At 39.1% G+C, this 24,220-nt stretch overlaps 1 protein-coding gene across 1 annotated transcript in view; it reads right to left on the reverse strand.

The window, feature by feature from the left end:
* LOC137281970 (protein bunched, class 1/class 3/D/E isoforms-like) overlaps positions 1–23,832 on the reverse strand; it is a 68,313-nt gene extending 44,481 nt beyond the window's left edge. Inside the window, exon 1 of the mRNA XM_067813713.1 lies at positions 22,180–23,832. Coding sequence (XP_067669814.1) covers positions 22,180–23,588 — 1,409 coding nt within the window. The 5' untranslated portion in view covers positions 23,589–23,832. The remainder of the gene's footprint in view (positions 1–22,179) is intronic.
* Between the last annotated feature and the right edge of the window lie 388 nt (positions 23,833–24,220).

Genomic DNA, 24,220 nt, shown 5'->3' on the forward strand with positions numbered 1-24,220 from the left:
AGTTAAACAAGACAATTTTTCTCTCTGTTTGTTTCTCAATCTGGAACCTAGTAGGAGACATGAAAAGTTGTTGAAGTGTCATGAGATTGTAGCCTTCACTCAGGTGAAAATCATAATACAACTATAACACACTTCCCATTGACAAGCAAAGTAAACTTTTCATTACACTCCACTACTCAGTGTAACAAAACTTTATTGGAGGTTGCGTCACGTAACCTTCGAGACTGGCCAATCAGAACACAGCGGTGGAAGTCGTGGTGGCTGAGCGGGCTAGGCGGCTGACTTTGTGTGCTGGCGATTAGGTGCCTGACTCTGAGGGTGCGGGTTCAAATCCCGGATGGGACTCAACCGAAAAAGTACTAGAATTTCTACTTTACTGAGAAAGTGAAATCCCAAATATGACATATGTTGCACAGCTTACCAAATTGCAAAAGTGGACATTTTCAATTACCTTTTGAACTTTTTATCTCGAAAAGGTTCGTACCCAAATGATTCCCAATGCTATTTAGTGTATGATTGCTTCCGGGTGATGCACACGGAACACGTTACAACCATGACAACGGTGAGTAAACACTCGCTGAAAATAGTGCTTTTGCCAATATTCAAGGATGTCATCTTATGGAAAGTTTAGCTAATGATAACCATGTCAGTAGAAACCCCAAAGCGTATCTACTGCAGGTCAAATAACTGTGTTATATGCGGATTTTTGTTTGTGGAGATCTGTGTCAGTGACCTGAATATTTTGTAAGTCCCTTTGATCCCTAAGGAGTAGCCGTTGTCTGATTGGTTAAATCTATTTAACCACCTCGCTATTGATTGGATGGTCATAGGTCTCTCAAAGGTCACCTGACCTTCTACTAGGGTTTGTTAGACTCAGTTCACTGAGACTGTAAGACAAGCCACTGCAGTGGCCTGGAGATACATGCTCATAATGCCTCTCCAATTACAGTTCATTACATCTCTAGATAATGTAGGGTTATAGTAACACACATAATCACTGGCTGAAGCCATAGCAGGGTCGACACATTCTTGAAGGAGTAGCATCACTCTGTCTGCAGTATACCAGTAATAGCATGGCAGTGGACATCAGGAATGAACTTTACTTCATGCACTATATGATGAATGCTTTGAATGCCAGGCTATTGCACTGTTCTTCAACTTCCAGTGGCGATGGGTGTAGTGACCCCATGACAACTGAACCAGTATGTTTGAAGGGCATACACTCTATCCTGGCAGACACAACTATCAAATTTACTCTGTAGTTTCGGAACAGTGATATACACCAACAATGTAGTATGGGAACAGTGATATACACCAACAGTGTAGTATGGGAACAGTGATACACAGACAGTGCATTATGGGAACAGTGACATACACAGACAGTGCATTATGGGAACATTACAGCTACAAACAATATACCAGCTAAAACTCACCGTAGGTAGGTGTCATCACAGCTCATGGATCGGTACCGCAGTTTGCTTGACATGCTCACTGTCGGTACCTGGCTTGGGTACACCACGTATGTGTATTGTGGGGAGTACACATAGGAACCGATTGATGGGCAGGGAGAACACAGAGTATATGGGTGTACACGTGGCATGTCCTTCATATCGAGAGAGGTGGATTTCTGCATTGTGTGGGGATCTCTGAACACTTGAAATTCACAGGTTGATTTGTTTCCAATTTAGCGAGACACAAGCTACACCTGATGAGATGAGAAATGTCACGAGACACACCACAGGCCTGAAGAAATGACTGTGAGGAAGATGGTTATAAGTTCCTCACTTCAACAGTCTTGCTGGCTCGTTCAGATGGATTACTTACTTTTGTTATTAACTCCTATTAGTCAAGCTTCAGAGTATCCAATCTCCACTGCTGTGATCTTCTCAAAAGTCAAGATAACTCCCTGATCAAAGATATCCTGTTCATATCAATCTTGCAAGATCATATAACTATCATTGACAGTGATTTATGCTGTCATCAATACACAATTTTAAAAACTCACTTTCCGAAATGTACATCACGACCTCTAACAGAAGTGAGAGTGCGAATGGTGAGTAGAATGAGCACTGCAGAAGAAAGCAACAAAGTCCAGTGACGGTGGATTGATCTATTAGGGTAGATAGAGAGTTGGTTAGTCTTCTGTGACTTGGTCTGGTTTTTGGCGAGGATGTAAATACAACACCAGGTGATCCTGAGGTCAGGTGAGTTGCAGGGCAACCAAGCAGAACCCTACACAAACAGTTCTGGGGAACAGAAGTCCTCAGTAGAGAAGCCCACAGCACTAATTGGAGAGTGACAAAATAACTCCACTCAAGTTGACAACTCTCAACCCAAGGCAGGGCTGGTTATGTTTTGATGGTCACTTTACAGGCTCTGCTAACTAGAAGCATTCCTGATTTGTCAGCATGTTGTTTTGAGGATCACAACTCTGACCCAATATGTTGTAAAACAACATTGTCACAACAATGGCTGTTAATAAATCTCAATGTCTGACATGCCAATCAAAAGTCATCAATTGTCAGTCACAAAGGGACAAGAGCAGTTCATACAACAAACACTAAAATCAAATGTACCAAATTGTTCCTAAAACTGTCAGTGTTGACCTGAACACTTACTAGAACATATGACATACATATAGTGGGAAAAGTACTTCCAAATAAAGCTGTTCGATGTGAAGAGTCTTCAGCAAAATGTCAAATATCACCAACAAGGAGGGGAGTGACGACACTATCAGGATACTATCTCCATGGTTACAGCCAAGTGACTGTGAAGCAGAAGTGACCAAGTGGATCACAGACTTCTATTTTTGTGTGAATGGATGAGTGATGACATCAATGTATACTTCAATGTTAACACTTAGTCCTGTGATGTTGTAAATATATTTGTTCATGTCCGATCTGGGTAGTCTCACCTTGGTGCTTTAACACCGCTTACTAGTGAACCTCTCCTTTGTCAACGCTGCCTCAGAAAGGAAATTATCTTATAAATACATCCACCTGAACTGGATTTGAAACCCGTTACCTCAATTTCATATCTCTTTCTGTCTTTCCCGTGTGGCAAGATAAGGATCCATGAAGTCAATTGGTACAAAGCAGACGTCACCTTTAAAACATTATCCAAGTCTCCACAACGAAGTCACCAAGAGTACTGGCTTCACAAGCATCAACAACAGGAGAAAACGGATGTGTTTTCAGCTCTGTATGGTTAAGAAATAATTTTCTGCAGCTTATTACAGGTCTTGCAAATGTTACAAAACAACCCAACTCTTGAGATCAGTCACAACACGAAGCTAGTGCTACATTAAGACAAGCAATTACCCTTCCCTGTCAATAATAACTCAATTCTCAGAGTTTTTCAAAGCTTGACAGTGGTCAGGTCCTTCAGACCAGTTCAATACTACTCCAATAGCTGTTAAAAAAGATACTGTAACTTCCCAGTAGCCTCTGAAGGAACACTAGGTCTCCAACTACAGGTCGACCTGAACCAAAGCGGTTTAATTCGCACGTATGTTAAATTTCTTTCACAAATCTGTCTGACAGCAAATGATGAACTTGTCTCATTCCTGCAGTCCAATGACATGCCAGTCTTGTAGAGCACTGCTCATCTTATTTAAGCACCTGATCTGTGTCACCTTATTAACCAGTTCAGAGTCACATACAACACTGGGTCCAACAATCACCAAAAGTCACAGCTCCTCATACAGCAATAAGAAGTTGCGTGGTCAGTTCTTCCAAACTTCAGTTCACAAATACAATATCTCGCTGTACAATTTCCAGTCCTACTGTATAGGTCCTATTTCATCAGTGGTGTAAATTCCAATGTGCCAGGCTTAATCTGAAGAGTGGGATAGGTGTCAGGCTACATTACATCATCACCAAACAAGAGCAACCGACTGAATCTAGCTTGTTCATCGCAAGGACGGGCTGAAGTGGGGACACCCTCCATACTGACTATATATATATATGTAGGTAAGATGTTAATTGTGTGTGCTGGCTACACGTAATATGCCACGCCTCAGGTTAACTCAATGTCTCACAGGTGCTTACTTCCGACAGCGACCTTCCAGAGCACAAACCACATGGCCAAACTAAACTGCATGCGACAATGTTTACATTGTGACCCAGTAATAATAAGCTTGACCAATCAGAATCCAGCTTGCACATGGGCTAGGCTGGGTCTGGTTCATTCATCAATGTAGCTTTTACTTACTTGCTGGTACATCAGGAACTTGACAATCAATGAGCATAATTCCCAAGCTTGCTTGCACGTAACTGCCTCCTCTCACACAATAGATTTCTCCTGACACAGGAAAACAGCCACCAATCCTCACACCCCACTTATAACTGAACAACACATTTACAATGTTTACACATATACGCCACAGCAGTGGAAAACTTCACTTAGTATGGAACCTCATTGGGTGGACACAACCAGCTGATTGTTTGTTGTATCTCTTCTTTTAAAGTATTTTGAAATGAATTATTGTGCGATCTGATCTGTACCAATGCTTGAATGAACATGACCATGAGTGCTATGTAGTGAACTCTCTAACACGTCTCCTTACGAGAAGTAAGTCAAAAAAATTCCACTCAATGAAAACACATCACAAATAAAAATCTATTTCAAAAGGTTATGCACCTACCGAGAAATCTCTAGACTTTTGAGCAAATTATTGTTTAAGTACAAAGAATATTCAGATTTAAGTCAAATCTTTGGAAATCATATGTGAAAACACAAAACAACTCATAAGGAAAAAAGAATATTTTACGTCCCAGTACAAACTCCTTCAAGTGAATGTACATGGTAATTATGCTGTATATTATTCTATATTTGTTGTACCTCCCGTATACATGTGATGGAAAGCCATATAAATAAACCATTAACGCACGTTCTCCAAAAATTGATCAATTCATTTTTGAATAAAATGTGTAATTGAGGGATTTACCCCGAGCCTACTATCTGAGGTCCCTGGGACTCATACTTATAATTTTCAGGGGTCTTGGACTACAAAATAGGGGTCCCAGACACTTAAATATTATTATTAAAAGAATGTTATAATATTGTTTTAATTTAGTAACTGTTATTGTATTGTGTATCATGATCATCACAGGAAGTAAACTGCAAATGACCCAGTGATAACTTATTGTTACTTGATCAACACTGTTTTTAAAAAAAGTATTTGGACATTTTCTGCATCCCTGTCGATGCACTAATCTATTTCGTCGCATCTGTTGTCATTTTTTGTGTATAAGATGCAGAATTTGCTTCCTGTTTCATCTAATATGGACACAATTTTTTCACAGCACACAAGAAATAGGTTGGCAGTGGACAAGATCAACAACTGGTATTCCAGGGTCAAGTCATGCTCAAGGACCATGGAAAGGAAAAGAAGAATAGTACAGTCACTAATCTTCAAACCAAACACTGCTGTCAACACACAAGTCATCTAATTAAATGACAACAAGGTAAGATCAGTCACCCTGAGCCAGCAACAAACACACCATGTTTGTTCTACAGCCTACAATATCTACAATGAGGTAACAGGTAATTACACAATAAGGCCTAATTAGCCTTGCAACTGGGGGATCCAACAATGTTAGCATCATAAACAGTACTTGTAAGCCAGCTCAGTCAAGCTGGCCAGCGTCAGGTAATCAACAGGACATGACTACACGATTTGCTGGGGGAGATATGACTGCATGATTCCAAATAGTTTTAGCAATATTGGTTCTATAAGCACATATAAGTAACTACTCAAGTTTTTGTATTTGGAACTTGATCTGGCCATTTATTGCCCCAAAACTTGCAATAAGGCCAGGTTGTGTTACACAAAAGTGCTAATTGCCACTCACAAACATGTACTGTATACTGTGATACCACCTAATTATGCAATTCGTTCAATAAACTATAGTAAAATGTATAGCTTTATTCATGATTGACACATGTAAGTAATAGGCAGAAAAGTACATTCCTAACTTGCAAGCATTATCGCAGATTGATAGTTTAAATACATAACTCAAGTGGAACAGTTACTCAAATTTTTTTTAAAAGATGTCTGCTGTACAGTATGAAAATGTTTCTCTTAGTAGGGTAAGGGTATGTCAAATTCACCACTGTGATTTATTGTCATCATTCATGTGAACATCGACATTGAATTCAAATACTGGCTGGAGGTTTTGAATGTACACCAGCTGTAGACTGAAACTTATGAAATGTCCTTTGATCAAGTAAGCAGCTTTGGTTATACAAATCCTCAACTGGATATCTACTGCAAATGATGTCAGTAGATAGGTGCAGGCTTTCATACTCAATCATTTTGAAAACAACTGTATCAATGGTGGGCTAAATGGCAAATGTATCAACATACAAATATATGTTGCCGGGTTACATAGTTATCCATACGTCTTCCATGATTGAAGAAAGTCAGGTGTGTTAGTGATATTGTCATTATGCATACAACAAAAACATTGAAGCTTCAAATACAAGTCCCAAACTTTGTGGCCCTCAGAACCATATTCTAATAAAAACATTTGTTCAGGTGAATGCCAAAAGTCTGATTCCTCTTAAAGATGAAAACATTAACTAAGACAGTAAGTCCAAAGAATGTTTGACATAAGGGAAGGGTTGTACTGCTTTGTTCACTACTCACATTTCAAAGGGTGAGTGAGTGTGCGAGTTTGGTTTTATGCCACTTTTTTGCACTATTCCAGAAATCTAACATCTGGGGATACCAGGAATGGGCTTCACACATTCCCTCCATGTGGGGAATAGAACCCGTGTCTTTGGCACGACGATCAACGCCTTAACCACAAAATTACCTCACCGCCCCACATTTCAAAGGCCACAACCACAATGAACCATATCTCAACAGCAATGTCACAAACACATCACACCATAACCTAGTTCACAAACATCACACATTATTTAAATATAATTGTGTCGAGAGACGGCTTACAGCCTGTTGTCACCAACCTAAACCAGTACATACTGGATGAGAGTGGATGGACAGATTACCCACGATACCTTGTTGGGCATTGGTTAATGCCATCATGGAATGTCAGTGACCTGGTCAGCTGGTCAGTTGTATGTGATCCTTTTGTTGTGACTTATCACCAGAGATAACCCTGGCAGGTGCTTGTTTTAGGTCCATGTACTTATCACCATAGGACACAAATACAAGTCATGTCATGTCCAAGATAAATATACAGTTGTAATGGCCAATATTTGCCTTACAATAAACAGGTCTCACTGTACCTATTTGTCATTGTCTTCATGTTGTTTCTCTTACCTAATGTGATCACTTCAGATACAATTGGGGCTGTACACTTTGTTGTAATACAGTTGGCTTTAACACAATGTTTTCATACTATCAAACAGACAAAATGATTGACTTTTGTTGTGTGTGGAGATTAAATGGATCAGGCAGTCAGGCTTTTAACCAGGTTGATTGAATGTCATCATAACCCACAATGTCAATCACTGGATTGTCTTGTCCAGATTTGAAAATTTGAAGAATGTCACCATACAGCTGGACTATTGATGTGTGCATCATTCTGAAATAAACAACATATAACAGGAAACTAGAACATAACATATTTCTGACACTATAGGCTACAAGTGTCTAGTCTGGGGTGCAAGGTGTCCTCTTATCATCAATGGACTATGGCTGTTAAAATCACTCTTTACCTCCTGCCTTAGAGTGAATGAGTAAGCTTAATTTTATGCAAGACTCAGCCATATTTCAACCATATGGCGGTGGTCTGTAAATAATAGCATCTGGACCAGACAATCCAATGATCAACAGCAAAAGCATCAATCTATGAAACTGGGATATGACAGGAGTCAACCAAGTGAGCGAGTCTGACCACTCAATTATGTTAGTCCACTTTAACGACAACAAGGGGTTACAGAAGGTCAATTCATTCCTAACCTTAACAAGATTTGGGGGTAGAACGACAATTTGTAATGGACATGTGCTTTCTATAAACCATGTTACACAACCTTAGATCAAATTCTATTTTTCAGCATTTTGGAACAATTTGTCACTTTTGCTAATTATGAACCATTGATAACCATATTGTAGACTAACCGCAACAACACTGTCCTTGACCATGGTGAGTGTATTCATAACACATGGTGGAAACCATTACCAATATACAATACACCTTTGCAAATTGAAAACAAACACGTTACCATATTTTCCATCTATAGACAAACCAGAGCTAGACCCCGGGGAAAGCATCCTGTCAGAATGGGATATATATGTTCCACAATTACCCAATCACATTCTATATTCCACGACAACATCGTCAAGTGACCAATATCCTTCCTTCTTTTCACAGCATGAGCTGGAAATCATACCCAAATACTGGATGTTTTCATGTTCTTGGACAATGGCGCTAAGAGAACCAACAAGTGGCACACCTAAAATTTGCAAATCATGTCAAATATTACTCGTACATTTACCGGATGTAACTGAAATGATGTAAAATGCATTAAAATGTCTAGTGCATGTTGGTATGTTGAGCTGTTCAAGATGTCATCATTGATATACTAGCACAATCACCTATTTCTTAACTCAATCCGTCGTGATCAGAAGATACCAGTGCCAGTCTGAGTTGGTGGAATGTATACTTTCTGTTATCTTATAAACAGACTGCAGCCAAAAAGCCTCACCTTGAATATTGCTCATAGGGAAAAACATCAAAAGTTAAATCTCAAATTGTTAATATATGCTTTCAATCAATATAAGATCACATCTCAAGTTAGGCCAAACAATTACTGAAAATGTTACCCTGTGAAAACAGCAAATACTGGTACAAACAACTGGTAGTTAGGGATTCCATGATCTTAATTTTCTGGAATAAACAGAGCACTAGACAAACATTGAGTCTGTGACATATTTTACAGAGAGAAAAACAGTTCTGAAATGAACTTCATTGAATATAATGAAAACAGTCAAGAGATTTTCGTTTCAAGACACAGCAATAACATAGACATTCCACATATAACTTTGCATGGACTTTCTTGGATGTATTTATTTCAGGAACTGCATGAGAGAGTAAGTAGGCACATGTTGTAAAGTGAGTGAGTTTAGTTTTTTGCTGCACTTAGCAATATTCCAGCCATATGGTGGTAGCCTGTAAATATATACTCCAAATACATAACCCTTCTGTGCCCGTGTAAAGTAGCAAGTTCCTTGGATGACTTGGTTTGCAGTTGACTAAAGAAAGTCTAGTGTGCAGAACTGGTTTTAACTGTTAACCTGATTGACTTTCTTTCTACATTGTGAACACTAAACACGCTAAACATCAATTTCTGGCCTGATCAGATCCTTAAGAAGCAAAGTCTAGGATCCTGGAAAGTGGCAAGGCAGATATTGCGAGCAAGGGGCATAACTCTGCACTGCTGTAAATGACTGGTCATTTCACAGTGCCAATACAAACCGAAATGCAGGAAGTAGCTGTATTGTTCCTAAGAAATCTACTTGGACAACACTGAGGGATTGAGATAAAGTTAGTATCACCCATTGTCTGGACAGTGTTTGATCTTCCTGAATCAGCTGGCAAAGCTGCAGCAATCAAAGTATGGAGGAGATAACACAGAGCTAGGTCAGGCCAACAATATATAACAGAAATATTTATTGAATATTGAGTGAGTGCGTGAATGAGTGGAGTTTTAGGCTGCTAAGAAATTATCATGCCTTTTGAAAAGGCTTCATGTTTATACCTTTTTCAGTAACTTTTACCAATTTTCTGGGTTGGTATTTAATATACATATGCGCCTGTGCCACAATTACTTGGAAACATCACCCCAACATCAAATGTATTAAAATATGGAACAGCGTTCTATTTGTGGCTTCTAAATTTGCTCCTAATGGACTGTAATGTTGTGACATAATGGACTTTTGATTGGCACTAAAACACCAATTGGAGAATCTAGTGTGTGAGTGAGTATGGCTTTTACAAGTTATGGCAATATTCCAGCAATAGCACAGCAAGGGTCATACAAAATGGTCTTCACACATTGAACCCTGTGTGGAATCAAACCTGGATCTTCACATGATGAGCAGATGCTTTCACCATAAGGGTAAACCACAGCTTCCAAAGAATTGAAGAATTAGAAACTGTATCTCATAAAAAAAGTTATGCTGATTCTATTATCAACAGTGGGATCCTCATTTGTGTTCATGACAGGAAAAACATGAATGCTACAGGAGAAATCTCAGGTAACTGTTTTGAAAATTTTTCACGACAGTCCAATTTGTAAAGATTTGCTTAGTTTTCCAAAACAAAATATTTTCCTTCCAACTCTAGCCACAAATATATCCGTGACACAGATCACCTCAGCTGACAAAACTGCACCCCACACTCTTTCTTGTTTCTAAATAGTGCAGCTTACGGACTGTGTGACTTGCAACAGCAACATGCCTGGGATTCCACTCCATATCCTAGTGGTTGTTTGAATATATAATTCCCAGTCTATATGGCAGCATGAGTGGAGGGACACATTCGAGTTGCCACATCCTCCTCTCCACTCACCATAAATATTTCGAGGAGCACTGCATTCCTGTTTCAGTTCACATTTAATCACTTAATAGTTGATATTTGCGGGCTGTATGTAATCATATGCCAAAAATCATAAAGATTTACAAAACAGTCCTGCATGAAAATTAAAAAGTGGTCATAACATTTCTTATGACTTTTTCCAGATATGTCTGATCAAACAAGAAGACAAAGTCATCAATATCCCCCCTCAATGGAAAAATATTCCTCATGAATATGTCTACTAATTATGACTACAGTATGTCAATGTTTTGGTGTGCATATGGCAGAGTGGAAGAAGGGTACTGTAAAGTTTTACAGTACTGCTCCTAAAAAGAACACTACCACCGAATTCAGTGATGGATGAACTTGTTGCCATTGAAACACACACAAAAAAATATTTTATTCAGAAATCCAAACCTATCAAAAGGCACCACTATACCAGCAGACCAAGTTTGGTGAAGAAACAGTGAACGGTTTTAAAGTTCTGCTCCAGAAAATAGCACAACCACCAATTTCAAAGTCAAACTTGTTTTCATGGGAAATATAAAAAATATATTCACCTACTGGAGTAACCCCCATAAAGGCAGGTCTAGGGATTGTAGTGAACATGGTGAATATTTGTACCAAGATTGATAAAACAAAAAGCTTGGGAGATCTGCTCTGGATAAGTAAACATCCTCAAAGCCAGAGTCTAAGTCACGTTTCCATGAAAACCACAAAAAATAAAATTCATATCTGGGTCTAATCTCCAAAAGGCGTATCTGGGGATCATGCTTTATGAAGCTAGCATGTATAGATCTGCTCCAGACAAGATGACTGAACCTTTGTTTCATTGCGTAAATGCTTAATTATCAACAAGTAACATTTTCTATCTCATCCAAATAAACACTTTGTGAACTCCCTGTCCAAGTTGGCTACACAAACGTCACATATATAACATCCATGTTTGAAATGTGAACGGCTTGTTTCCTCCTCCCTGAGAATGATATCACTGATATATGACTCACTGATTTTATGTCCAGAGAATGCATCAACACATGGACACCGCTCCAACATCACCACACTGAAATGGTTCAAATAGCTGCCCATGTTACATCCAACAATCTGTCGTCTCTTAGGCCAGAATTATGTTTAAAAGTAGGTTTTCAAATTTGCGGGCACTAACTCAAACTGTCTGGGACGAAACAAAATGTCATTAATCTAATCAAGAAGCCTGATCATCCGGTACATCTAGTTCCAACAAACGCAGGTTCCTAGGGATGAATATTTTGCTTCCAGAATCCTGACAAGTCAGCCAGGAGATTTCCTAAAAGAAGGGCCCGCTGAGTGGGCTCTATGGGTGGCTGAGCGTGTCAATCAACCATGGAGTTCACATGAAGTAGGTGTGTCAGTAAAAGTTGCACCAATCTGAATTCTACATGCATTCTACCATTTCAAGATAATCTGTTCCTATCACAACAACAAATGTAACCACAAAACACAACATTCATGCACATGCCTGAAGAGGGGTTAAAAACATCATTCAATTCAAGCTGATTCAGCAATAGCAAGGCTAGTGATTTTTTGACACATCACAACTACTGAAAAACTGCCATTGATTTGACCCAGTTTCAGTGAGTTTATGTAGGAGACAGACTGGACAAAATGTGTACCTGATAAAACTCAGCTTTTGAGAGACAACTGTGTCAATGTCACGCTGTAAAAGGTGAACCTGTCAGACACCCCCCAAGACTAAGGGCCACATTCATGTGGTGCTTCGCACCAGGTTCCTGTGATCTCACCGTACTTTCAAAACTACCTATTATTCCTGCATCATGATTGGGGAATATATGTATATTGTGAAACCCAAACCAATCTTGCTATACTAACAAGCTTTAGAACATTTTGGTGTTTTTTCTCCTTTCATACTTTTTATTGTGTAGCAAAACATTTCACAGACAATTTGCTTATAAATCATGACTTAAAGATATGTCTACTTGTGTTGATGATTAAATAATAATAGTAAACATACTGTGGTATAAATAAATAATATGAGTCATATTTATTTGTGGAGGTCAACCTGCATGTCACATTTTGACTTTTTGCCCTGAGCAGTATACTGGCGTCTCCTCCTCTCGCGGTACTTACGGATGTTGGCTGATAAAATAATACAAATAGTTCTTTTCATATGTATGCTGGCTGTTTTTAAATGAAGAGATTCCCACTCTAACATCTGCATCTATCAACTGCGTGATCCATCAGGTGTATTATCGCACTTGAGCTCATGAAAAACATGGTCGTCCGCCACTGACTTTTCGAGGCATCTCCCATTCTCTCAGTGTAACGAGACAGTAACGTTATTAGGTGTAAGGAAGGGGAATCTTATCGGCAAGGGTGGGGAAAAGTCACGAATATTTGTTACATTGCAAAATTTTGATAATTCACATACTTGGGCCACTTCCTGGTTACTTCTCAATGATGTAAACAACCGGTAAGTATCACGCATCAGCAGTGACAGTGTGATATCAGATTTATTGGTTGATATCAAGGATAGGTAGTGTGATATAAGTGACTGGTCTGAAACCGAACACTGTCAGTGTAACTACCGAAGGTCCCTGACTGACAGCCATGATCCACTAAAACTGAAGCTAGGAGAGAAGTAGAAAACCCAAACAACTACTTGGGTGTAGCCGCAAGTTCCGACTGAATCGACCATTTCACCTCCTCCATGTAAACTCCAGTCACATGGCAGTGTGTCCACATAACACCAGTCTGTTGACTTAGTCCACCAAGCAGATTATACACACATCGCAAGTTTACCTAGCAGACACGACGTTTTTTTAATATAACATCATGATGAATATACTGTTCACAAGTTCAACAAACAAGGCCTAAAGCCGTCATGTCTGGTGTCAATATTTGATTATAATTCAGTCCATCATTGATCAGCATGTTGACCAACTGTCAGTGATTCTGACCTACCTATACACCCCTGTGTACAATTAATGTGTTTGAAGTCTGCCAACATGCAGGTGCCCTGTGCTCTATTGTGTTATCACTTAGCGTAAGTTAACAAGCCGACAGACATTCATTCACTCTCCACACACCTAGATAAACTGCACACACGCAGGTCTTTGTAAACTCTCATCTTTTTCAACCCTGAAGACATATTTTTTTTGTACTTGTCATTCATACTATTTCACCAGTAATAAACACTCAAAAAAGTCAAACGCCAATTGCCAACAAAAGACTTTGAAGGTTTTCCCCCAACCATTGCAGTCCCATATATCAAATAACATGAAAGTTAAGAGCTGAAGGGAGTACCCCCACCTGAGATCAATCAGTCATATGTTTATTATTAACCGTCACATCAGCCTTTTCTCTCCAATATCTAATAAATCTGACATTTCAATATCCACTTATGTGCAGATTATCGTTCCAAGACAATATTTTTGTCATTGAACAATTTGGCAAACTGATGATTTTCCTCACAGGTAGAACTTATTTCACAACATGATACAAGTATACAAGATAGTATTAGAGCACCACATACATTCACTCTTGCCTGTGCAACTTAAGGTGTTCAAACTGGACTTGAAATGGTATATCTCGGTATCCACAGAACCGCAGTATTTTTCCTTCGCTTTGGTATACCGTAATGCAATAGACAAAAATCGACATTTTCATTTTTTGTACCATCATTTCTTTAATGTCTTAAAAACTTTTATAAAATGTCTAGAAATCAAATCATTTTGTTAAAGTCTATGCAATACTTGGTATTTTTTTAAGAAGCTATTTTTTAGAAGAAGTGGGTTCTCATATACAGAAATGGACTGTTCCGCAGTCATGGGAAAAGCATACATTTTCACCCCAATTTAGAGCACGCTGAGTGAGCGCGTTTAACACCACTTTGAATAGCATTCCCATTACAAGGTCATGTGTAAGCTCATTGCAGCAGGTAACCCTGAAGTGTGGCACCTCTGAGACATTTTCCGATTCAGCCAGTTCGGGCACACCACACAGAACACACAAATAATGCTGGTGGACCAGGATTCAAACCTCCAATGATCGCTGATGATAGGACCTCAGCATCCACAGCAAAATTTTACATCTTAGACGACTAAGCCACCAGATGTGTGAGCTTCGTGAAATACTACAATGAACACTGGTTAAGACTTGAAATAATACCAAAAAATGTTATGACAGCCAATATTGCCTGTCACAATGGAGGCAGCACCAACAAGTATGGGCGCCAGCAAACCAAAGACAGATCAAATCTTAGAATCAAACTACACGTGTACCTGGATCCTGGCCAACATACAGTAAGCAACCCTGTATGATCATGTGGCTACCCAAGTCACTCATGCCTATCCAAAATCAACCTGAACATGATCTATGGGTAAAGATGCTGCACAAGAGCATTCATTATCCATGCCTACACATATTAGCAAATCTTTTGAACATGAAGGTTCTCCTGGTAACCCTAGTGTTTAAAGGATAGGGTAGCTGGAGATTCAGATACCCATCCCTTTACGTTGTTACATTCTCTTACCAGGTATTATACAAGACAAGCATGAATACTGACTTTGACATATGAATGAATATTCGTCATACTCAGGTTATTTCATGCCCAATTAGCCCCAAGTCTGGTTGTCAAGAAGCTCACGTGTGACCTTGCCCTCCTACCCACAATGCCTTGTTTGTCCACATGTTCATGCCAGACAGGCTACTTTTGTCTCCTACATTGAGGGTTTAGAGGGGATGATTTTCTATGCCACTGACTATTGCTTATGTACAAAATCACCCTACATTGAAAGCATCCACAAAAACCCACCCACTCATCTGGGCACTGACTGACCTACATCTCTGACCTAATTCAAAAGGGTGTAGGCTCTGATTTAGAAGTACCACTTTATTCAGGCACCTAAAAACTGACTTGTCTGCTGGTGAAAGTATCATGATACTAGATTGATGTACCAGTCAAGTATTATACACCTGCTTCTTCCTACGGCCAACAACAATTTCAGTTTCTTCACCATGTTCAACCGATTCAATCACAATGTGTAGGCCTTAAAGTTTAAGAACCTGTCATGTTCACTACTGAAACTGGTTTTCTTGGTGTTACTGGAAATTAGGTTACTCATGAGAAAGTGGACTTGTTTGGCAATGTTCTAATACAAAAATTAGTGATGGAGAAGTTCAGGTTCACAGTGCTTTCAGAAATATTCAAGTAACATCACATTGGGAAACAAGAGAAATGAGCTTCACAAATTGTACTCATTGGGGAATCAAACCCAGGTCTGGCCAGCTTACTTTTTTGCCACTGACACACAAAAATCAGCAAGGAGTGTGATTTTAGACCTCAGCATTACTGTTGAATCCAGTGTACTCCTGAGGTTAATATACTTCATTTCTACGCTACAATGGAGTTTTCTTTGCTCATATCTCATATTTTCAGAGGCAAGTTAACTGCATCAAAAATCCCAATGCCCGATGCCTGGGGCAAATCAGTTTTCATTTTGAGTCATCAAATACATGGAGTACTAGACAGTTTCCCCTTCTAGTTTCAAACTGCAAATAAACTTAGATTTCATTTCATATCTGCTCATAATGTGGCTCTTACACTTCGCAATAATAGTAACTTAGAGCTATCGTTCTTTGAAATTTATCACTCTTTGACAATTAGTCCTACAAACATTGACATCAAACATTGCGTCATAAAATCAGGGCAAGTGGAAAATTAGTCAGGAGAAGTCACCTTCTTGAAGTCACTTGCCCTGTGGCAAGTAGCTTATAAAAAAATGTTGAACCCCTGCTGCATACAACGATTACTACTCCCTCACTGTCACATGTGTTTGGAGCAGTGACTTGAATACAAATAGAATTCATGAATTAATTGATTTCACTAGTGAACCAGTGAAAATCTACACCTGTGTATGTGACATCACTTTCGTTTGATGCTCAGTTAATGAATCTATAACAGACATTTTTAATGGTAACACCACCCAGACAATTGGACGATGGTTCCCATTAGGCATTTCTGGTGTCTGGGGTCCTTTATCAACCTTGTAAAGTCTAGTCTGGTGTGGCAAATGTGTTCAGGGATGGAAATAATTCTTGAATTGATAATGTACCCCCGGACAGTGGCTCTTGTAAAAACACTTGCCCTGATAAATTTTCCATTACACCAGCTGATTTTCTTGTTGATTATTTATATATACAACATAATTAACAATGGAAAGTCATCTGGACACCAGTACAGCATGATATACAAATTAGCTTGCCTGACAGAAAAAAGCACTAGACTGGGACGTTGGGCAATGGGTTATTTCCACCCCTGGGGTTACATGTTATGCAATGCATTTGTGGAAGAGCAGCAATTATCACCTGAATAAAACAAGAGTCATCAGAAGATGACATATCCCAACGGGCCCCACATATTTGAAAATACAAATCACCTGATAGTAACTTGATGACATTTTTCTGATTAGGTTTCTATGGAAATGTAAACAGCAAAAGGCACATCAAGATCTGTCTTATATATCTGCCAAGGCCTACTGAAAGATATCGAATGGTTTTCGAGTTGTGTTCCAAAAACGAAACCCATCCTTCCCTCTTCAGACCAAGTCAGAATCGTTTCCCTGGAAAATCAGAAAATGATAAATCACAAAAATCTGTAAATAGCAAAAGGCACAACCATAGGTTCAGATTATTATACCTATCGTTGCTCTCGAGTTATGCTCAACAAACAAAATGATTACGGATGGACGGATTGGTCGACAGACGAGGCATAGATTATATCCCCCTCCCCCCGCATGCCTTGTCCATAAAAATTGATAAAGGATTAGTCAATAATACATTGATTGGTTAATCACTACCATCTTCAAGAGTATATTTGTGAGTAGTTAGTGTTTATGCATAAAATTATGGATTCTCTCATTGTGCTAAACTCCACGCCAAAGCGCTAACAGAATTCATATATATCACATGTTTGTTATACAAACTGTGGTTAACATTTTCAATTTCAATGAAAAACGAACAATGTCAGAAGAAATCATGAAACAATGTCACAATGACAGTCATCTGTCAACATCAGTTTGTTCACTGAATATCAACACACTCCAACACCTCACACATGCTACAAACATCACAGATATGGGTTAATGACAGATAATGAAAGATAAACAGCATATATGGTGAAAACAATGGGGTTATCTAACAACAGTACAAACTGTTGACTACTGACTGACCTGACAACAGCCTACCATGCTGCAGGATGATGGCATTACAACAGCTACACACTTCCAACCATAAGCAGTCACCTTTCTGCATTTCTTTAAAGTTTATATAAGATAAAAATCCCTATATTTTGATTCAGGCTATCAAATTGCTAACACTGAATTTTTGAAGAAGTGAGCTAATGTACTTATTCAGGTCCATTAGCCATATTTTTGCCAACTGAAATATACAACAAGAGACTTGATGTTACTATTTGTTAAGTCTGCTTAGCTTGGATACATTCTAATTCACACACCATGCTTTGATATATCTTAAGATATAACACAAGAACTCAACCAAAAAAAAACTTCAAGTCTTGCGAGAGCAAGTAACATAATGAATCAATGAAGGAACATGGTTTGCTTCACTGACGATGCGAGTGAATCATGGCAGATGTACAGTGAGTGAAACTAACCAGCTCTGGCTCTGCCAGTGCCTTTTATTAAAACTTCACCATTATTATATCAATATATGACGAGGACCCAGGTCATTTACATTTTATTTCCAACATGGTTTCCGGTGTCCTCACTCTTTTCATTCTGGCCAACTATCGATATCTGCATATTGTTTATTTCTCTACTCCACAATATTCCAGCTATGTGACACCAGTCTGTAAATAAGTCATTCTGAACCACACCATTACTTTCACCGTTGTAAATGTGACCATCGCCATGTTGGACATATGGAATTTTACCAACTGGGGTTGTTACAAATTTCATAAAACTACGTATATACACATAAGGGAGGTTACTCTGAAACTGACAATATTCAACAGAAGCGAAATACAGTGCCTTATCATTTTCTGGTACATTATGTAGATATTTGGTATTAATAACTTAAGATGTTATCAAAACTGACATTTGAAATCACCCAATATTCTGACCCATGGGAATAACGACATATTTAGTGAAATAGTGAAAGAAGGATACGAGATATACTGCAATATTTGTAAAAAGCTACCTACATTACAACTATCATTTACATTATGAAATAACATCCAAAGGATTTATTTCATGAAGTATCTACATGTGTGCTTCAGGCACCTAAACCTACAACTCTGCCGACACTTTAATTGCTCAATCCATCAAAACACAGAGTTGTCTCTAAACTTAAAATAGATGCTTCTGAAAGGTTTATTTTCAAAAGCAGCAAAGGATCCAACAAAATCCTGCTGATGTATGCAGAGTTCATATCGCTTGAATATGTGCCCCAAGATGATTATATTGATGTGTCCGACACATGTTGTGTTGCTGATGATGTTGCACAGGTGGAACAGCAACGTTTTCTATTGCTACCAACACAGGTCACCACACACCATTCAAGGTCATGTAGGCCATTAAAACGCTTTGTTTTCTACTAAATCTAGTTTAAACTTAATCCCTTGTGATAACTTCAACCCTTACTTGAATCTAATACAACGGAAATTCTATTTTAGGATAACCTGTGATCTATTTGTTGACAACACTAAATAGATGGAAAATTATCCCAGCAATTGCAGTTGAAGTCAAATACGTTTGGTCTGCCAAAGCCATGTAGTGGGTTGCAAAACCTACATACAACCTTCCTTTCTGATACACTGCCCTGTCTGAAGCGAATCATGCAGGACTTTGAACATCAGCTTCACACAAATTCACTTTCTATCTCTGTAATTGAATAAGACAACCTTTAAGCATGTTAAGAACTTATTGATTTGCCAATACCTGTCGTCCTTTAAATTTTAACAAGCAAGCTTACTTTTTTAATACAACTATCTTACACTGACATTACTGTAGGGCTGCTCCAGGCTCTTGTAAAGTTACTTCACAAGAGCAGTTATCCAAATATACAGAATTATGTTAAAGGGTCACAGACATAGTATGAACAGTGATGAAGGTTGGAGATTTAGGGAGTTCCTAATGACTGAAACAGCAGTGCACTCCAAGGACCTTTCATGCTTTCCAACACATACAAAGCTTGTGAATAAAAAAAAATTGTTTTGGTTGAAATATCACAAACTGAAATGATTTCAAGTGTGTAATATCAACTTTCATTCCTAGTATTTTTCTACATTTTATGAAAAGGAAAAAATGCAATTAATTTTCTTATATTTTCAGTCTAAACGCAGAGAAATGCTCATGAGGTCAACAATTTTGTTTCATCATAACCTGAAAAACAAGCAGTGTTTACATACAACACGTAATCATGTAAATGTTTGAAAGGCATCATAATCAGAGTTGTCTCCCTTTGACAGCAACTACAAAGTAACTTAAGACTGGCACCCTGGTGTTTGTTTTCACAGCGGACTAGATGATATACCTTTCAAGATTATGACCACATAAATATCACTTGCACTGCACTGGCATTAAGCTGTGTGGGTGAAGAAAAATGGCACTATAACTAAGAAGCAATATTGAAAGAATATCACAGATTTTGTCTTGAGAGAATATTATCATGATGAAGGACACAAAAGCAGACCAATGATATCCTTACTTTATCATCATTACGTTTATACTTTCTGTTCATCTATTCCTGCCACTAAGATTCAGTCAATTCTACTTACACTTGTGTGACGCTGAAATACTCACTACGAACAAAAACTAGATACAAACTAAATACAACTGAAAGTTAAGAAAAACAGACGAAGTAAATCATCTGATAACTAAATGGAAACATGGTACCTCTGAAGTCCTGATTTCAAACATCCCAAGAGCTATCTACATGATTGTTATGATATCTACAACATCAGTGTTATTACTGAAAATGATGGCTGAATTAGATCTGTCAGTCCTTGAAGTACTAATAAGATTAATATAAGCATAAAAATATATGACCAAGATTTTATCGGAAAAGCACACATATAATATCTGCTGATGACAATATTTATGGGTATACCACTTCTTTTATCCTGTGATTAGTGTGAAGGCAATGCCGCGACAGATTCACTTAAAGAAGTTGTCTATCCATAAAAATTGTCATCATTCTTAGTGGTCACAGTTCCAAACATAGATTGCACATTAAAAATATATCCAAAACAGATACACTGTCAAACAACAGAAGTACATGGATGACACTGACAGTTGTTCTGCAACAGATTTTGGGTCTTAATTCACAGAATAAACATTTTATCATATTTGGCAAAAAAGCAAAATAAGAACCATATTAATATTTTTACTAGGCCAAACAATTCATACAAAATGCATATGAGAAACAATCACATTAAAACATAGATAAAAAAGCATAAGCTGAAGGTCAAAACTCATCTAGAACAAATTACTGCACAATTATCAGTGAAACACTTAACCCATAAACTGAATTTCCGAGTATCTGGATTTGGAGGGTGATGGCATTGGGAGGTGTTGACCCTAGTGGGTGTGTCAAATACCTATGATTCTGATTACTGAGACTTGACACAAGGAATCAGGATTTGGGTCAGTAGGTAAGTAGCTGTAGGTAGTTGTCTTGTTGTAGTACACTGGGTAAATATTTAACTAAGTCAAGAGGCCAGGGTTCCTTTTGAATACAACGCCTGGTCACATAAGAACAAAGGGCCTTCCATTTTACAGGAATACAATGAGAATGATTGGGACTCATTTTAATAATACCTATTGTGTTAATGGCTTGGGTTCAATGCCACTTCCAACAGTACTCCAGTTAGGGTATCATACTGTGAGTGATTGAGTTAGCGAGTTTGTTTAGTTTGAAGCCACAACCAGCAATATTCCAGCCATATGACGGCGGTCTGTAAATAATCGAGGCTGGACCAGACAATCCAGTCATCAACAGCATGAGCATTGATCTACACGGTTGAGAAACCATGACAGGTCAACCAAGTGAGCGAGCCTGACCACCTGATCCCGTCAGTCGCCTCTCATGACAAGCATAGATTGCTGAGGATCAATTCCAACCCGGAGTCTCATTGGTCACTATGCCACTGCCAGGAGGCTGGAAGGGCAGCTTTCACAAACGTTCACAAAAAGCACAGGTAATAACACACCTGTCAACACAATTGGTGCAAAATGGGAGCTGAAGTTGAACCTATGATCTTATTTTATTACTCTGTACTTATTCCATTAATATATAGTCTCACTACAGATTTATGTACTGAGCCAAGTTCTATGACCATGGTTGACAATCAAAGTGTGTTTCTGTATTTTGAAGAGGCATTTACTACCCAGGGTAAAACAGTAATTCATATACAAACAACAAAATAACACTAACACCCAGAAGGTTCTTTGTTGTTTCCGACCCAAGCAGTTGTAATGCACTTTTGAGCAACTGCAAAAAGCTGTAATCACTATGGGTGATCCTGTTGGTGGGTATTATGCAGCATTAGGTGTTTAGAAAACATACTGCAATGCCACAACACTTTGAATATAGAGTCTCTAGTACATACCTGTCATCCTTGATCTCGTCTGCTGGCTGTGACATGCCACTAACTGCTGCAGCAAGGGGACTCAGAAGTGCCTGTGGTCCCGATGAATCATTTCCCACCTCTCTCATTAGTTCCTTATTCGAATCATGGTCATTCGTTAAGGAAATGGACCCTGGTCGTGATATAGCATTAACGTCCTGTCCATGCGCCACTTGCTGGGGTCCCCCTTGTCCACTATCGGGGACCTGAGAATGTACACTGTCAGGTTGATTATCAGGATTAGAAACGTGGTTCTGCTGAGAAGCACTGACATTAATACTGTGAGTTCCAGTCTGGTTTACCTGTCCATAATGTTGCTGAGCCAGTGGATTCTGGGAAACTTGGCCCTGCGACATCTGATCAATGGACATTGATGCCATCGCGGGGAAGTTCTGGCTTTGAGGTGTGTGAGGGTCTATTGACTGTTGAGGCAAAACACCTGGCCCAATATGGTTTGGGGGTAACTGCATGCCACCTTGTCCTGCACCCACATTCCCTGTCTGGGCATGCACATTTACATTCTGACCCTTGCTCTGATGCACATGCATTGAGGGTTGTACATTTGTAGCCATTACTGTTTGTGGTATGCTTGGTGCTGTACTGGTTTGAGCTTGGGGCACTTGCTGTATATTTGGGTGTGAAGCGACGGGTATGTGCATGGGCTGTTGCATTTGAGGATTTCCTGGTTGGATTGATGTACTTATCTGCTGTCCTGCATTTATGGTCTGACTCTGATTTTGTATAATTGTATCAACACCAGAAGTTTTTCGTTGTGGTGGAATAGCGGTTACTGGCATAGCAGGAGCTTGACTAGCTTGGGGGGCAGGATGGATTGGTTTAAATGTTTCACCTGGGTTTGGAGAAAAACTAGCAGATCTAGCATCAGAAAGATGCTGTACAGTTCCCAAGGCACCGGCAGCGAGGGGGTTCCTTGAAGGATCATCCACCCCATGCACATAATGCATGGAACTATTAGCACTATTTGTACCAGAATGAACGTGTATTTCATCGGCATGTTTTACCTCTGACTTTTCCGGAGCTGGCTGTGTGTCTAAAAAGTCATGACACAACCATCTGCCACGACGAAAAGGCTCTTTTGTTTCAATTTTGACTACCCTGAACCTAGACTGGGCATCAGCTGGTTTGAAAATCTCTTCTGGAGTAAGCACAGCATCCTGTTCTATGTCAGTGGCTTTGGAGCTGTCAAGTATTTCTGAGCTGAAGTCTTCCGTATGACTCTCGTCCAGATCATCCATACTATCCATGTCTCCATCGGCGTCATTTTGTAACTCACCGCTTCCACCACGTGTAGGTTTAGTGACACTTGTTATTTTGAACGTGCTCTTTTTCTTTGGCAAACTGGGATCGTCACAAACCCTTGTGTCAGCCATTTTGCTCGGACTCGTGAGTCTAGCAGCAAACACGTACAATCAAAACAGGGGCTCCCTTGAGCGACATGGTTCAATCAGGCACACATAGTCAACTCCGTAAGAGTCATATACTACTTCCCGAGGCATACATTACATTTTGATTCCAAAAATGCCTTTCAAAACAATGCAATTCACAAAACAAGTTAGCTTATACCTAAATACCACTGTCAGTCTGCGATAATGGCGGACATTACAGGCATTGCATGACGGGAAGGAAACGACGTCATGACCCACTCACAGTGACCCCACGAGGTCACTTGTCTCATGACCTCCCACCTTCTATGAAATCATCGGGCGAAATGCACTGCCGTTGAACGTAAATTTAAAGTCACCATGGTTATGGAATAACCCCATCCAAGCCATATTTACCATCAGGCGACACCAACTACACACAAATGATGTAACAAAGAACAGCGTACGTGATGCTATACCACGAGCTCATTCATAAAAAAAACATTAATATTATTGTTAGCTTCTTAGTGAGCGTCTGTCGAACGGACTGTGTATGTGTGTGTGTTCATACACTTTTCGTGAAAGCTAAAAATAGTTTCCTCTTTATAAGATTTTGAACGCTAACTCTGGTGCAAGATGCG

The sequence above is a fragment of the Haliotis asinina genome, chromosome 4 (genome assembly GCF_037392515.1).
Source record: "Haliotis asinina isolate JCU_RB_2024 chromosome 4, JCU_Hal_asi_v2, whole genome shotgun sequence".
Lineage (NCBI taxonomy): Eukaryota > Metazoa > Mollusca > Gastropoda > Lepetellida > Haliotidae > Haliotis > Haliotis asinina.